At 40.0% G+C, this 16,921-nt stretch overlaps 1 protein-coding gene across 2 annotated transcripts in view; it reads right to left on the bottom strand.

The window, feature by feature from the left end:
* The window catches only part of COL15A1 (collagen type XV alpha 1 chain), a 226,451-nt gene that overhangs the window by 33,877 nt on the left and 175,653 nt on the right, over positions 1 to 16,921 (bottom strand). For both annotated transcript variants that reach the window (XM_069958271.1, XM_069958272.1), the window contains 7 exons: positions 11,794 to 11,874; positions 10,742 to 10,777; positions 8,597 to 8,650; positions 6,877 to 6,936; positions 4,794 to 4,862; positions 4,646 to 4,687; positions 1,687 to 1,720 (listed from right to left, as the gene is read on the bottom strand). In XM_069958271.1, coding sequence (XP_069814372.1) covers positions 1,687 to 1,720; positions 4,646 to 4,687; positions 4,794 to 4,862; positions 6,877 to 6,936; positions 8,597 to 8,650; positions 10,742 to 10,777; positions 11,794 to 11,874 — 376 coding nt within the window. The remainder of the gene's footprint in view (positions 1 to 1,686; positions 1,721 to 4,645; positions 4,688 to 4,793; positions 4,863 to 6,876; positions 6,937 to 8,596; positions 8,651 to 10,741; positions 10,778 to 11,793; positions 11,875 to 16,921) is intronic.

Genomic DNA, 16,921 nt, shown 5'->3' with positions numbered 1-16,921 from the left:
GCTCCTGGACTGGGGCGGCAGCAGGCTGGTAAGATTTAGGCTTAAAAATTATTTTTTTTAAAAAAACGCATAGGGTCATGGGGGGTTAGTGTTAGCCATTTTATACCAGCTAAAACTAGGGCCCCGACTTAGTAATGGATTCCGTCTATTAGACGGCTTCCACTACTAAGTCTATAAAGTAAAGAAATAAAGACAACACACAAGTGAATTTTTTTTTTTATTCAAATAAAAACACCCCCACACCCCTCATTGACCATTTTATTTAAAAAAAACACCAAACAACCGCTAGTCATCGACGTAGTCCACCGAATCCGATATCTGAAAAACAAAAAGGGAGAAACACACAAAAAACACAAAAACAGGAGCACAACACCCATCATTGTGAGCGGTGTTGTGCACCTTACAGTATGCAGCATCTTTACAGATCGCTGCTTACAGTCTGGCCCCCAAGGAGTTAAGGGAGGATGTATTGCATCCCCCTTAACCCCTTGGTTGGCCAGACTGATGTCAGACTGCACCCATCCCAGCAAGGAAGGGGTTAAGTGACCCCCCTTTCTTACTGGGATGGGTGCAGTGCTGGGGAGGGGGTGGGGAGATCTGTATACTCACCCCGATGTGTCCTCTTCGCTGGTCTGCAGCACAATGAAGTCACTGTACTGCGGACCGACTCTTTATATGTGCGCTCAGCCGATCAGCCAATCAGCTGAGAGCACATATAATTCTAAATGTTTCTTCTAATAATGCTATTGTGATAACATAATTAGAAGAAACATTTGATGTTTTCATTAAAGTAAAGTGATGATTAGTACAGAATGCTCTATTGCCGGCAATATGAATTAACGGCTTAATGGAGCTTCCTGTACTAATTAATATTTAATTAATAAAACACATTTTCGTTGTAATAAAATCAGTTTTGTTGTTCAGTTATTTAATTTAAACGAATCCATTATTGTGCAATTAAATATACTGTCAAAAAATAAATATATATATAAATATACATTTATTTATGGTATATATACAGTATATATATTTATTTTAACAGTATATTTAATTGCAAAATGATGGATTCGTTTAAATTTAATTATTGATCAACGAAAGGGACTTTATTACAACGAAAATGTGTTTTATTATTTAAATATATTAACCATGAGAGGCATCGGCATTACTGCAGAGGATAGCAAACCCCGGTAATAGCAATTCATGTAAACTGTTTCCCTGCTTTCACAGATGCATCCAGAGGTGTTTGCATCACTTTCTTAAGATTTTATTTGTTATTTTTAGTTGAACCAGATTTCCAAGTAAATGACCGTATGTTTTCAGCCGCATGTCTATTTTTACCCACGGCCGTAGTTTCAGCCGCACATTTCCAGCCGCATAAAAAATACAGCCGCACATATACATATTGTGAACATAGCCTCACTGTATACTCTTTAAATATTATAGCTTTCACTCTTCAGCTTTCATTTTCTTCTAGCTCACTTGTTACCTTTGCTGATGGGGACAGAATGAGTCATTTCATTAGCATGATAACACTGTATACCATGCACTCTGTATACTGTATATTTCCCTAGTCTCTGGAGAATTAGCTGTAGTCCATCAGTTCTTCAAGACTGTAGTATTATTTGATGTTCTTATTTTCTTCTAATCATACATATTAATAAGGTAATATTACTTAAGCTTACATACCACACGTTTGTGAGCTTTCTCCAGATGTGTCCACCTGCATAAAACAAGAATCAGTTGAGTTGCAATAGTGATAATAATCAGACTTGTTCTATTTGGTCTTTTTTCAACATAGCAGTTAAACTGTGAACCTTAAGGGTACGTTCACACGTACTGGATCCGCAGTGGATTTCTCGCTACATATTCGCAGCGAGACCTGCTGCGGATCCCTGCCAAGTAAACTCTATGAGCAGACAAACTTGCAGCAGGATGCACATCCCGCTGCGAGTTTGTCAGCAGCCCGCTCTGTTAACCCTCCGGCTGCCGGAGCCTATACTTCACCTGGTCCCCGCTCAGGCTTACTTCGAGGGTTCTCGGCACATTCCGCTCGGCCAATCAGTGCGCTGCCCTGCCGCAGCGCACTGATTGGCTAAGTGGGACGTGAAGACACTGGGAGCCCTGAAGCAAGCCAGGCAGCAAGCAAGGGAGGTCGAAGAATAATGCAAAGATCAGAGAATGCAAATACACATAAGATACAAGCGGGCAGAGACAAACTCAATAACCAGCAATGAGTGCCCAGATTGAGGTTAGTTATATAGGAGGTCAGGGTTCTGGTCCAGAACATAATTGGATCTTCCCCCTGATCCCTAAGCACAGACAGCTGAAAACAAAACAGATCACTGGCAGTCACAGCAGAACCAAACACAGATTAACCATAACATGGCCAGACAGAATTCAGCAGGTGAAGTCGGGTGTCTCTCCAAACAAAGTGATCAGAAAAAACAGTGTTTACACACTGCAAAAACAAAACACAGAATACAAGAAAATCAGTGCCTTCTCGGCCGCGCAGCATAAGCCGAGGGGCGCATAATGCTCCGCAAAGATACCATCCTGATGTACTGTAAAAATTTGAAAACTCTTAATAAAAACTATTGAAAGAGAATAACTGTGATAATTAAAAGCACCGCAGAGTTATCACTACATAAAGAGAGACAGGTCAGATTTGAAAAATAGGCACTGGACATTAAGGTCAAAACAGCCTGCGGAGGCAAGGGGTTAATTTTCTATGCTAGTCAACCCATTTTAAACAATATTTATTATTTATTATATAATTATTTATTATGAGTTATCACCAAGGGCTCTACTTTCGCATGCTAAAGAGCCAGCCGCCTGTGCAGTTTCCATAAAACTTGCCGGACATATTGAGCCGTAACACTCTGTATTGGCCAGGACCTGTTTTAGTATCTCTTTACCAACCAGCACAAAACTAAAAAACTGCCTTCAGCAGACTGGACCTGGATTTCTGGTAAGTTCAGTTTTGTTTTAACCCTTTGAGGACCAGGCCCAAAATGACCAGTGGACTGCGCAAATTTTGATCTTAGTGTTTTCGTTTTTCCCTCCTGCCCTTCTAAGAGCTTTAGCACTTTCAGTTTTGTATCTACAGCCCATTTAAGTGCTTTTTTTTTGTTGTACAGGAACAGTTGTACTTTGTAATGGCGGCTTTCATTTTACCATAACGTGTATAATGGAATTCCAAATATATTATTTATGAAGATATAAATTGGTGAAATCGTAAAAAAGAATGCAATATGGTAACGTTTGGGGGTTCCTGTGTCTAAGTAATGCACTATATGGTAAAAGTAACATGATACTATTACTCTATAGGTCAGCCCGAACACAACCATATGCAGGTTACACAGATTCTCTAATGTTATATATATTTTTTTTTTATGAAATCCTTTTTTTTGGCAATTAAATATTAATAAAATGGGCCTATTGTGACACTTATAACGGTTTTATTTTTTCACCTACGGGGCTGTATGGGGTGTAATTTTTTCTGCCATGATCTTTAGTTTTTATTAATACCATATTTGTGAAGATCGGACGTTTTGATCACTTTTTATAGATTTTTTTAATATATAATGTAACATAAAATCGGTAATCTGCGCACTTTTTTCCCTCTTTTCGTGTACGCCGTTCACCGATCACAATGACGCTTGTTATATTTTAATAGATCGGACAATTACGCACGCTACAGTATATTATATGTTTATCTATTTATTTATTTTTATATGTTTTTTTTATATAATAGGATAGGGGGGGTTATTTCAACTTTTATTGGGGGTTTTGGGGTAGTGTAATAGTGTTTTGAACTTTTTTTTTTTTACACATTTGAAGTTCCTTTGGGGGACTTTTACATACACTAGTTTGATTTCTACACTGATGATTGCTATACCATAGGCATAGCATTGATCAGTGTTATCGGCGCTCTGCTCATTGAGCCTGCCTGTGCAGGTTTAGTGCAGCAGATCGCCGATAGGACCGCACAGAGGCAGGTGAGAGACCTCCGGCGGTCCGTTTCAACGATCGGTCCCGATCGGTAAGTGACAGGGGACTCCCCCTGTCACTCCCCCTGTCACAGCGTTTAAGGGGTTAATGACACGTGGCAGCGCGATCGCTGCAGCGTGTCATTACCGGTGAGGTCCCGGCTGCTCACTGCAGCCAGCCCCCACCTCCTATGAAGCGCGCTCCGCTCCGGAGCGCGCTTCATAGCGGGAGAAACACCCAGGACGTAGGGTTACGTCCAGGGTCGTCTGGGGGCAGACTTCCATGACATAACTCTACGTCCTGGGTCGTCTAGGGGTTAAAGCATGATATTTAAAAGAAAAATAATAAATGTAATTGCAACCTTGCTTTATATCACATCTACTGTTGATTTAGATTTTGAAAGTTAAAATGACAATAACACTTTAACCTGTGGACTATTGTAAATATGTTCTGCAATCATTTTCCTTTAAATTAATAGAAGTAGTTGGGAAACTGGGAAAAGTTCTTACTCTCTAGTACAGAGGCAGATCACCTTATTATACTGTAGGATGCCTTTCATCTGCATTATTTAGCCTTACAAAGCTATCCTTCTTAGATACACATATGCCACTATGCCACATTGCTTTTAACAATTGATATTCACTGTGTTACTTACAGGTACTTTGCAGTGAGGTCTTGGAGGGACTGGAAAAACATTCTAAGTGAAATTCAAAAAGACATAAATTAAGGAAAACTAAAACTGTTGTAAATAGGCAAATACTAGTTCTAATATCCATTATTATTGCTACCAAGTAAGTACTTACTCCTTTGATGTTCAAAACAGGACCTGGTGGGCCTGGGGGGCCAGGGGGCCCAGGAAGTCCCCGAGGACCCTGTGAAATATTAAACATTATTAGGATAACAGACAGTACAAGCATTAGTCATATTATTGTTTACATCAAACAGTTACATCAAAATTGTTAAAAAATAAAATTCTTAATTTTTTGTGTGTGTATATATTGAATGTATGTCAATATAGTTGCCGCATAACTCCAGTGCCTAAAGTGCATTTCAGTCTCTTAGGGAAGTAACATATAATTCTATCTAAACATCAGTAGTCATTTTTTTATTTCACTTTTGTGAGATATTAAAAGAAAACAGATTAAATCAGATTAAAGGGATTATCCAGCACTACAAAAACATGGTCAGTTTCCTCCAAAGACAGCCCCACTCTTGTCTCCAGCTTTGGTGGGGTTTTGCTGCTCAGTTCCATTGAAGTGAATGGAGCTTAATTGCAAACCGCACCTAAACTGAAAACAAGAGTAATGTTGTCTCTAAAAGAAAGTGGGCATGTTTTTGTGGCACTAGATAACCCCTTTTAGGGTACGTTCACACCTACAGGATCCGCAGCAGATCTGCAGCAGATCCGCAGCAGATTTGATGGTGCAGATTTGGTACTGTGTTCAGTTATTTAAATGAAATCTGCTGCGGATCTGCTGAGGATCTGCTGCGGATCCGCAGCAGAAAATAAGCTGCGGATCCGGTAAGTGTGACCGTACCCTTAGGGTACAAACGCACACACCGTATACGCATCGTATTTTCTGCTGCGATATGCAGCAGATACGCAGCACATACGCCGCTGATTAGATCTAAATAACTGAACACAGCATCAAATCTGCTGCAGATATGCTGCGTATCTGCTGCGTATACGGTGTGTGTGTTTTATAGTATGAGTTGTTACAGATATCAATAGTCAGCTTTGACCATATTATCTGAGGGGTTAAACATCTTATTTTGAGGTCACAATACAACCCAGCTGGATGCAGAGGATGGATTATATGCGCTAGTGCTCACCTTTAGCTGGTTTTGTTTTAGGCCAATATTTTTTTTTCTTTTAATGCAATATTAAAATTAAGAAGTTGCTCAAGCTGTGTTGCTCGTTTTATCTCAGCTTGGGGTAGGTGAATTTTACCCTATAGGGACACTTATAAAGCTTTTGGCCTATAAAGACACTTATAAGGCTTTTGGCCTATAAAGACACTTATAAGGCTTCTGGCCTTAATGACAGAGCCAAGTTCCATTTTTGCATTTTCAATTTTTCCTCCTTGGCTGCATGACCGGAACTGCCTGTTATTACCTCTTAATCCGGGGACACTGATTTGTGCAGGACCAATCGCATTGAAACTGTCCTGCACACATTACAACTAGGCTTGATCAAACATCGGAAAAAGCTAGGTTCGATCGAACTCGAACCTAGCCGAACCTTGTGCATTTGATTGCTAATGTATTCACGGTCCGTGCGGAAGGAGGAGACATCCTGGGGACCTCCTGGAATTACGGAATTCAGCCTAGGTAATAGGACGTATCCCAGAATTCCAGACGGTCCCCGGGATGTCTCCTCCTTCCGCACGGACCGTGAAGGCATCAGGAATCAAATGCAGAAGGTCCGGCTAGGTTCAAGTTCTATGTTTCCGATGTTCGATCAAGCCTAATTACAACCCCTTACAACATATATAGATGTTCCTTCTGCACCAAACATCAGCAACAGAAATGTATATAGCCGTATGGCTGACATGAAGGGGTTAAAATTATATGTTTTCAGGGCACGTTTAAAGCTTTGGGTAAATTATAGTAAATTTATCAGGCTGTAAAGTTTCTGTCCCCTTTTACTTTTTAAAGACTGATGGGGGCAGCGCAATCTCGCCAAGTCAAACATTTTTGTGGAATTAACCTTTACACCAAAAATTTAGATTTTTATGGCAAAATTTCTATAACAAAACTCCACAATAGAGTCTGCTTTGTTTTTTCAAGTGAACGAGTAAAGAAATGGTAGAGTATTTTTAAGTGCCATTAAATAATGAGGTGTCAATGTACAGATAGACAATCATTTTAAATTGATGTACTTACCATCACTGGAAAGCCTGGTTCACCTTTTTGTCCTCTTATTCCATTTAGCCCTGGTCGACCCTGTGGTTTAAACAATTAAATCAAAGCAAGACACAGAACCCATTTTGAACAACACCAGTACTGAAGTTTTAGTGCGATGACAGGGCCACACAGATATGTAAGTACAACCAATCACTTGTCGGAGCATTATGTCAAGGGAAAAGGTTACAAACACAATCTCTACCATGGGACACTTCAAAAGGTAAATACACTGCTCCAAAAAATAAAGGGAACACACAAATAACACATGCTAGATCTGAATGAATTAAATATTGTCATTGAATTCTTTGTTTTGTACAAAGTTGAATGTGCTGACAACAAAATCACACCCAAATTAATCAATGGAAATCAAATTTATTAACCAATGGGGGCCTGGATTTTGAGTCACACACAAAATTAAAGTGAAAAAACACACTACAGGATGATCCAACTTTGATTCAATGTCCTTAAAACAAGTTAAAATGAGGCTCAGTATTGTGTTTGGCCTCCATGTGCCTGTATGACCTCCCTACAACACCTGGGCATGCTCCTGATGAGGTTGCGGATGGTCTCCTGAGGGATCTCCTCCCAGACCTGGACTAAAGCTTCTGGACTCCTGGACAGACTCCTGGACAGTCTGTGGTGCAATGTGACATTGGTGGATGGAGCGAGAGATGATGTCCCAGATGTGGTCAATGGGATTCAGATCTGGGAAACGGGTTGGCCAGTTCATAGCTTCAATGCTTCAATGCTTGCAGGAACTGCTGACACACTCCAGCCACAAAAGGTCTAGCATTGTCCTGCTTTAGGAGGAACCCAGGGCCAACTACACCATCCCATTGTCTGAGGATCTCATCTCAGTACCTAATGGCGAATTATAACCCTGGTGTTCTCTGGCAAATGGCAATCGCCCTGTACAATGTTGGGCTGTGAGCACAACACCAACTTGTGGAAGTTGGGCCCTCATACCATCCTCATGGAGTTGGTTTCTGACAGTTTGAGAAGACACTTGGATATTAGTGACCGGCTGGAGGTCATTTTACAGGGCTCTGGCACTTCTCCTCCTTGCACAAAGGAGGAGGTAGCAGTCCTGCTGCTGGGTTGTTGCTCTCCTACAGCCTCCTCCACGTCTCCTGGTGTACTGGCGGTTCTTCTGGTATCTGCTCCATCCTCTGGACATGCTGACAGACATAGCTAACGTTCTTGCCACAGTTCGCATTGATGTGCCATCCTAGATGAGCTGCACTACCTGAGCAACTTCTGTGGGTTGTAGACCCAGCTTCATGTGACCTCTATGGGTGAGAGCAATGACAAAATGCAAAAGTGACCAAAAATAATAGCCAGAAGGCATGAGAACAGAGGAATGATTTGTGGTCACCAACTGCAGAATCTCTCCTTTGTAGGGGTTGTCCTGCTATTTGCCTATCATTTTTACCTGTTAATTGTTCCATTTGCAGGAGAAATTGATTCACCATCAGTGATGCTTCATAACTGGACATGGTGATTTCATAAAGGTGCCATTGGAGTTTGGTTATGTTAATTGTTCCCTTTATATTTTTGAGAAATGTATATAAAGGACAAGGACAACTTCTTAGGTAAGCTTGGTACAAATGAATACACACATTGTTAATAGACAGTATAGAACTGGATAACTAATGTTTACAGCACTGCAGTTATTACACATTGGTCTGATTATGCTTACAGGTCTCCCGGGAAATCCAAATTCTCCTTTTATTCCAGGTTGTCCTACTGGGCCCTGAAATGAATTAAATGCAACAGTCTTATCATGCAGTTATCAGAAATAAGATTTAGGTGCTGCCTTGTATGGATTTATGCATGTAACACCTAGTTCCATTTGTTCAGAATTGGAAAAAATACGATCTTAGGCTATGTTCACACAACGTATATTTTCGTAAAATCACCGCCGTTGTACAACAGCCGTGATTATTACGAAAATATATGTTACCTTTTCTTTCTATGGGATCCCGGCCGGAGTGTATACACATATTATACGCTCTGGCCGAGATCCTTAGCGGCGCCGCAAACAACTGACATGTCAGTGCACGCTATTGAGCGAGGGTCTGTGGCCGCACACTCAAAAGTGTGCATTGGGGAGTTCTTATTCGGGCGCCCACGGATGCGCCCGCATCAGAACTCTGCAGCAAGAAAAAATCATCCGGCCGGTACTGCAGTACCAGCTGGGATGATCTTTTCAGAAACTGGGCTGTTCCATGACCGGCCAGGTCACAGAACGGCCGGTCTCTTACGATGTGTGCACATGGCCTAACTCTGAGGAGCAACACTCTTGTCCATGGGTTGTACCCCCCAAGCAAGCACCTTGGCTGGGTTTCAATACCATACACTTCATACTGACCAACGTGGTGCTGAATAGCCCCTTAAAATAAGTACGCTGAATAAAAGGTTTAGTGAACTCTACTGGAAATGTTGAAACTGTTAGAAATTCTAAATTTTATTTATTTGCTATTGAGTTAATCCATTAAAGATACAATACACAATAAATAGTATAGAATATGTTGAATCTGCAAATTACACATTTAAATGTTTTAATCCAGTAAAAAATTTATAAATGTGACTGACCATTTAAAAAAAATGTAATATTAATATTCTCTAATGCTTAAAGATTCCTCAACATCCTACTCAACACCAAGATGTGTTCTCCAAGTCAATAGGAGTTACATAAAGTGTGTAAAACAGACGGCTCAGCTTTTTTCTGCTTCCCCACTACCTTCAGCAGCTGCATTGAGGGAACATTTATGGCATTTGCCCCATATGAGAGTACCTCCTTTAGGTCTCCTTTTTTTGACCACGAGACATGTTTTTACTCTATATTAGTAGTAAACTCTGATAAATGCATTTTTCCAGTAACATTTAATAACAATGTGAACTCTACTACAGCAGAGAATATTAAGTTACTGGACAGAACAGACTTGTGCACCATAGTACAAGTATCAAATCTGACTAACGTCTTCTTTATAACAATATAATTTGCCTATACATAATGAATGACAGGGAGTCTGTTTCCACAATTAAGGCAACTACAGCAACAGATGGTTTAAACAACATTAGCAAGCATACCTTTATTGAGTTGAAGTATTTCCTCTGATTGGAGAAAATCCTAATTTTTCTAACATGCACTCCCCCCCTCCTACACTGCTCTTACTAGAGGTTGGATAGTGGAAGGAGGGCATAAGCTTTGGCAGGCCAGCCAATCTTTTTATATATTTGAAAAACGTAGCTTTTTTTCTCATTAAAGGCTATGTTGCAACTCTATGAGGCACATTTATCAAACATGCACTCTAATTAATTTAGCATGGGGCTTTATTTAAGACTGGCGTACGAGTAGGCCATTGTTAATAAATGTCCCCCGATAAAGATATGCCTGTTAAATTGTTAAGGCACTGTCAAATGCTTAATTGTCTAAAAATAATACACAATGTAAAGCCATATCTCCCAAGAAAACTTACCTTTACTAATCTAATCAATAATAATCATATTTCTATGCACTTTATTACATTTCCTACTTATTTCTATCACCCTCATTACTAGAAAACATTTTCTATAATTACTTTATGTGTTGAGCCTCTTTACTTAGCTTTCTTACTGGCCCCTCTTTAAATTCTTGTCTGACTACCACAATAAGTCCTTTTAGGAGACCAGACTCTGGTCACTGAGACCAGAAGAGATCAAAATTTGATTGTCATATGGAGACATAAGAACATTATTTGTAAGAGAAGGGGTCAGCTTATTTTAGAGGTATTGATGATCAATACTAAAAAGCAACATTAAAAAAAACCTTATAAACAATAATAACAGAATTTTGAATTACCATTGGTCCAGGGGGCCCCATCATGCCACGTTCACCCTTGAAAGACAAAGTCAAAAACACAATTGTAAATATGTATAACAATGTAGAACTAGGAGGCAGAAAATTATTCAATGAAAAACATGTTATCGCTATAAGAAATCAATTGAAGTGAAAGTTTGGTATAAATAACCTATTTTATTCTAGTGAGTCTTCAAGATTTCCAGAACAACATGTCCAATAAAAATAATACCCAAACAGGATGCAATATCTCAGATTGAAGAGAAGCATTGTTTGCAGTACAGTAATATATAGCTAAATTTTGACTGCAATCTATCAGCCCATTATATCAGTAAATGATTTGAAATCCCCAAAATTAAAGAGGTTTTTTACAGAGTAACTTTTTATAGAGAAAAAAAAAAAAAAAAAAAAAAGATACCCACCCGCCAGATTCCCTGCTGCTGTTCTAATGGAGTTACACACAGGAAATGCAATTTTCTGGCCACCAGACCGGCCAGAATGTCTGAATTCTGGGGGATTGGGCGGGTAGGTTTCCCTTTCTTTTCCCCCTTTTTTTTTTGGGGGGGGGGGGGCTGACCCCTATTACAAAAATGTATTTATAGCCAGACAACCTCTTTAATGCACACCCCAAGCTTAGACTCTCAAATTAATTTAGAGTAGGGAGGGAATTATATATTTTCTTCCTTTCCTGGCATTAATTCCCAATTTTTACTTTCCATTGCCATACTATTAGTACAGTGCAAGGTACTGTAGTTTTGTGCCATTGAGGTGAATGGTAAAGTGCTGCACCACTGCTACTAATAATAAAGCATTATTGGGATGTGAAAAACAGCTGCAGTCCCATTAAAAAAACTAATCAGCAGGGGCACCACCTCTGTCCTAATATTTGTGGCCTATCCTAAGGATGCCCATCAAATTTGTATAGACTGGATAACATCTTAATAATCAGACAGGGAAAACACTACTTGTAATCAAGCTTCTAACATCCAATTATTCCTTCTCATCATTATTATAAACATTTATTACCCCATATAAGAACAATGCACATACGTTACCTTTTGTCCTTGTGTTTCTGACAATTTAGCTATTAAAGAACCATCAGCTGCTATAATTGCACCGGGTTCCCCTTTTTCACCCTGAAATAATAAATATCAGAAGTCAACAGACTGCAAAACATGACATTTTGCATAGTTCATAAATTATTATTATTTATTCTTAAAGTGCCCTTAATTCCACAGGGATATACAAGTGCTAGGGGGTGACAAACAGAATGTTACAAAATTAAAGCACCTTACAGAAATAAGGTAAATGGCAGACTGGTACATGGGGATGGAGGGCCCTGCCCACAAAGGCTTACACCCCCAGGTAATTTTAAAATAGTGTTACTTACTACTATGAGATGGTGTCAGCTGCTCCAGAGTCAATGTCTGTCAGGCCAACATGTTAGGGTAATTACAAAGAAGTATCTGCTACTTTTCTTTCCCTAGTGATTTACAGCAGTGATGCCCAACCTTTCTTACCTTGAGAGCCACATTGAGCGCTAAGATATTGTTGAGAGCCACATTAAACACTGAACACTCAACAACTCCTCCACTTTGAGTGGCTGTAGTGTCTATCCAGGAGAACTCTACAGTTATGGCCAAAAGTTTTGAGAATTACACAAATAGTATATTTTCACATGATCTGCTGCCCTCTGGTTTTTATGTTTGTTTGTCAGATGTTTTTATCACATACAGAAATATAATTGCAATCATATTATGAGTAACAAAAGCTTATATTGACAGTTAGAATGAGTTAATGCAGCAAGTCAATATTTGCAGTGTAGACCCTTCTGCTTCAGGACCTCTGCAATTCTCCCTGGCTGCTCTCAATCACCTTCTGGACCAAATCCTGACTGATAGCAGTTCATTCGTGCACAATCAATGCTTGCATTTTGTCATAATTTGTTGTTTTTTGTTTGTCCACCCGTCTCTTGATGATTGACCACAAGTTCTCAATGGGATTAAGATCTGGGGACTTTCCAGGCCATGGACCCGAAATTTCTATGTTTTGTTCCCTGAGCCATTTAGTTATCACTTTTGCTTTATGGCAAGGTGCTCCATAATGCTGGAAAAGGCATTGTTGATCGCCAAACTGCTCTTGGACGGTTGGGAGAAGTTGCTTTTGGAGGATATTCTGGTACCATTCTTTATTCATGGCTGTGTTTTTAGGCAAGACTGTAGGAGAGCCGATTCCCTTTACATAATCGCCCAAACTATTAATTAATCACATTCCTGACCTCGCACGGTAAACGGCGTAAGCGCAAAAAAATCCCAAAGTGCAAAATTGTGCATTTTTGGTCGCATCAAATCCAGAAAAATTGTAATAAAAAGCGGTCAAAAAGTCGCATATGCGCAATCAAGGTACCGATAGAAAAAACACATCATGGCGCAAAAAATTAAACCCCACACAGCCCCATAGACCACAGGATAAAAGCGTTATAAGCCTGGGAATAGAGCGATTTTAAGGAACATATATTCGGTAACAATGGTTTGAATTTTTTACCGGCCATCAGATAATATAAAAGTTATACATGTTACATATCTTTGTAATCATAACGACTTGCGTAACATATATAACATGCCAGTTTTTCCATAGGACACACGGCGTAAAAACGAACCCCCCCCAAAGAAAAAGAATTGTGTTTTTTTTTTCAATTTCACTGCACATATAATTTTTTTCTGGTTTCACAGCATATTTTATGCAATAGTTCAGCCTGTCATTGCAAAGTACAATTAGTGACGCAAAAAATAAGGGCTCATGCGGGTCTGTAGGTGTAAAAATGCAAGTGCCATGGCCTTTTAAGCACAAGGAGGAAAAAATGAAAACGCAAAAACGAAAATTAGCCTGGTCCTGAAGGGGTTAAGATGATCACTCTTTATAACATTCTGGAGTATATGCAAATTGCCATTTTAAAAACTGAAGCAGTAGACTTTGTAAAAATTAATATTTGTATCATTCTCAAAACTTTTGACCATGACTGTAGAATCATCACAGATGGGGGATATTGGAGGCATTAAGTGCAGAGAGCCCAGGACATGGCACAGAGAGGGACCACTCAGAGGCCACTAGAGCAAAACAAAAAACAAATTTTTGGCGGCTAGGGAATTTTCAATTAAAGTTCATACCCATAATTGTGTGATTTTTCACCATTTTTCACTAGTGCCCATAAAATTAATTATTCTCCTATATTCCAACTAAAGGAGTTCCCACTGCCTCTCTTCTCTGGAGTCAAAGTCAGATCAGCCGGAAGAGGTCACTTTTGTGCACTGTGTACAAACTTCTCTCATGTAAATCTATTTTTAATCTGGCACTGCAATAGACTTCTGAGCACCCCTTCTCCACATTGCATGTTACTATTCCTTATAAAACAGAGCTTACTGCTAAACCTCTATAGATCCCATCTTTAGTGTGAAACCCAGCATAATGTAAGTCTATGGTGCTGGGTCTCACTGGAGACAGAAGCAATGGACACACAGATAGAAGCTCTGTCACAGAAAGTATAAATAGATGTCATAGGGAACAGAGAATAGGTGCTCTGAAGCCTTTTCTCTTGCCGTGTTCAAAATAGATTTAGGCTGCGTTCACACTACGTATATTTCAGTCAGTATTGCAACCAAAACCAGGAGTGGATTAAAAACACAGAAAGGATCTGTTCACACAATGTTGAAATTAAGTGGATGGCCGCCATATAACAGTAAATAACTGCCATTATTTCAATATAGCCGTTGATCTAAAATAACAGCAAATATTTGCCATTAAATGGCAGCCATCCACTCAATTTCAACATTGTGTGAACAGATCCTTTCTGTGTTTTTAATCCACTCCTGGTTTTGGTTGCAATACTGACTGAAATATACGTAGTGTGAACGCAGCCTTAGGCCAGGTTCAGACTATGTAAGTGTGCGGCTGTATTTGCGGCTGTAATTGTGCGGCGGTATTTTTGGTGGTTCATGCATTCTCTGGAAAGTATAGGATATACGGCTGCACAGTGCACACTATGTATGAATCTACGGCCCGATCGTAAACGGACTTGTAAAAAATGAACAAGACCATTGTTTGCGGCTGGAAACGCGTCCGTGGATTGACAGGTGGTCCGTACGGAGTACTTCCAAAATAGCCGGCAATGATGCTGAATGCCGATGCCTCTAATAGTTAATATATTAAATTATTAAAACACATTTTCTTTGTAATAAAGTCCCTTTCGTTGTTCAATAATTTAATTCTAACGAATCCATCATTTTGCAATTAAATATACTGTTAAAATAAATATATATATATAAATAAATGTATATTTATATATATACTTATTTTTTGACAGTATATTTAATTGCACAATAATGGATTCGTTAGAATTAAATTATTGAACAACGAAACTGAATTTATTTCATCGAAAATGTGTTTTATTAATTAAATATTAATTAGTACAGGAAGCTCCATAAGCCGTTAATTCATATTGCCGGCAAAAGGGCATTCTGTACTAATCATCACTTTACTTTAATGAAAACATCAAATGTTTCTTCTAATTATGTTATCACAATAGCATTATTAGAAGAAACATTTAGAATTATATGTGCGCTCAGCTGATTGGCTGATCGGCTGAGCGCACATATAATTAGCGGGTCCGCAGCACAGTGACTTCATTGTGCTGCGGACCAGCGAAGAGGACACATCGGGGTGAGTATAGAGCTCTCCCCACCCCCTCCCCAGCACTGCACCCCTCCCAGTAAGGAAGGGGGGTCACTTAACCCCTTCCTTGCTGGGATGGGTGCAGTCTGACATCAGTCTGGCCCCCAAGGGGTTAAGGGGGATGCAATACATACTCCCTTAACCCCTTGGGGGCCAGACTGTAAGCAGCGATCTGTAAAGATGCTGCATACTGTAAGGAGCACAACACCGCTCACAATGATGGGTGTTGTGCTCCTGTTTGTGTTTTTTTTGTGTGTTTCTCCCTTTTTGTTTTTCAGATATCAGTATCCTGGGGATTACGTCGGATTCCGTGGACTACGTCGATGACCAGCGTTTTTTTTTTTTTTTTTTTTAATAAAATGGTCAATGAGGGGTGTGGGGGTGTTTTTATTTGAATAAAATTTTTTTTTAACTTGTGTCTTGTCTTTATTTCTTTACTTTATAGACTTAGTAGTGGAAGCCGTCTAATAGACGGAATCCATTACTAAGTTGGGGCCTAGTGTTAGCCGGTATAAAATGGCTAACACTAACCCCCTATTATTACCCCAGTACCCAATGCCACCAGGGGTACTGGGAAGAGCCGGGTGCCAGAGGTCCCGGAGCGTTAAAATTGGCGCTCCTGGACCTGGCGGCAGCAGGCTGGTAAGATTTAGGCTGGGGAGGGCTTAAACCAATGGCTCTTCCCACCCTGGTGTTACCAGGCTGCTGTTGTTTGGTTTTTAACCCGGCTGGTTATAAAAATAGGGGGGACCCTATGCGTTTTTTTTAAATTATTTATTTATTTAAAAAAAAATCCGCATAGGGTCCCCCCTATTTTTATAACCAGCCGGGTTAAAAACCAAACGACAGCAGCCTGGTAACACCAGGGTGGGAAGAGCCATTGGTTTAGGCCCTCCCCAGCCTAAATCTTACCAGCCTGCTGCCGCTCGGTCCGGGAGCGCCAATTTTGACGCTCCGGGACCACTGGCACCCGGCTCTTCCCAGTACCCCTGTTGGCATTGGGTACTGGGGTAAAAATAGGGGGTTAGTGTTAGCCATTTTATACCGGCTAACACTAGGCCCCAACTTAGTAATGGATTCCGTCTATTAGACGGCTTCCACTACTAAGTCTATAAAGTAAAGAAATAAAGACAAGACACAAGTTAAAAAATTTTTTTTATTCAAATAAAAGCACCCCCACACCCCTCATTGACCATTTTATTAAAAAAAAAAAAAAACGCTGGTCATCGACGTAGTCCACGGAATCCGACGTTATCCCCAGGATACCGATATCTGAAAAACAAAAAGGGAGAAACACACAAAAAACACACAAACAGGAGCACAACACCCATCATTGTGAGCGGTGTTGTGCTCCTTACAGTATGCAGCATCTTTACAGATCGCTGCTTACAGTCTGGCCCCCAAGGGGTTAAGGGAGTATGTATTGCATCCCCCTTAACCCCTTGGGGGCCAGAC

The sequence above is a fragment of the Dendropsophus ebraccatus genome, chromosome 2, assembly GCF_027789765.1.
Source record: "Dendropsophus ebraccatus isolate aDenEbr1 chromosome 2, aDenEbr1.pat, whole genome shotgun sequence".
Classification (NCBI taxonomy): domain Eukaryota; kingdom Metazoa; phylum Chordata; class Amphibia; order Anura; family Hylidae; genus Dendropsophus; species Dendropsophus ebraccatus.
Note: the sequence above shows the minus strand (reverse complement) of the source record. Positions and strands in the feature narration are given on the sequence as shown.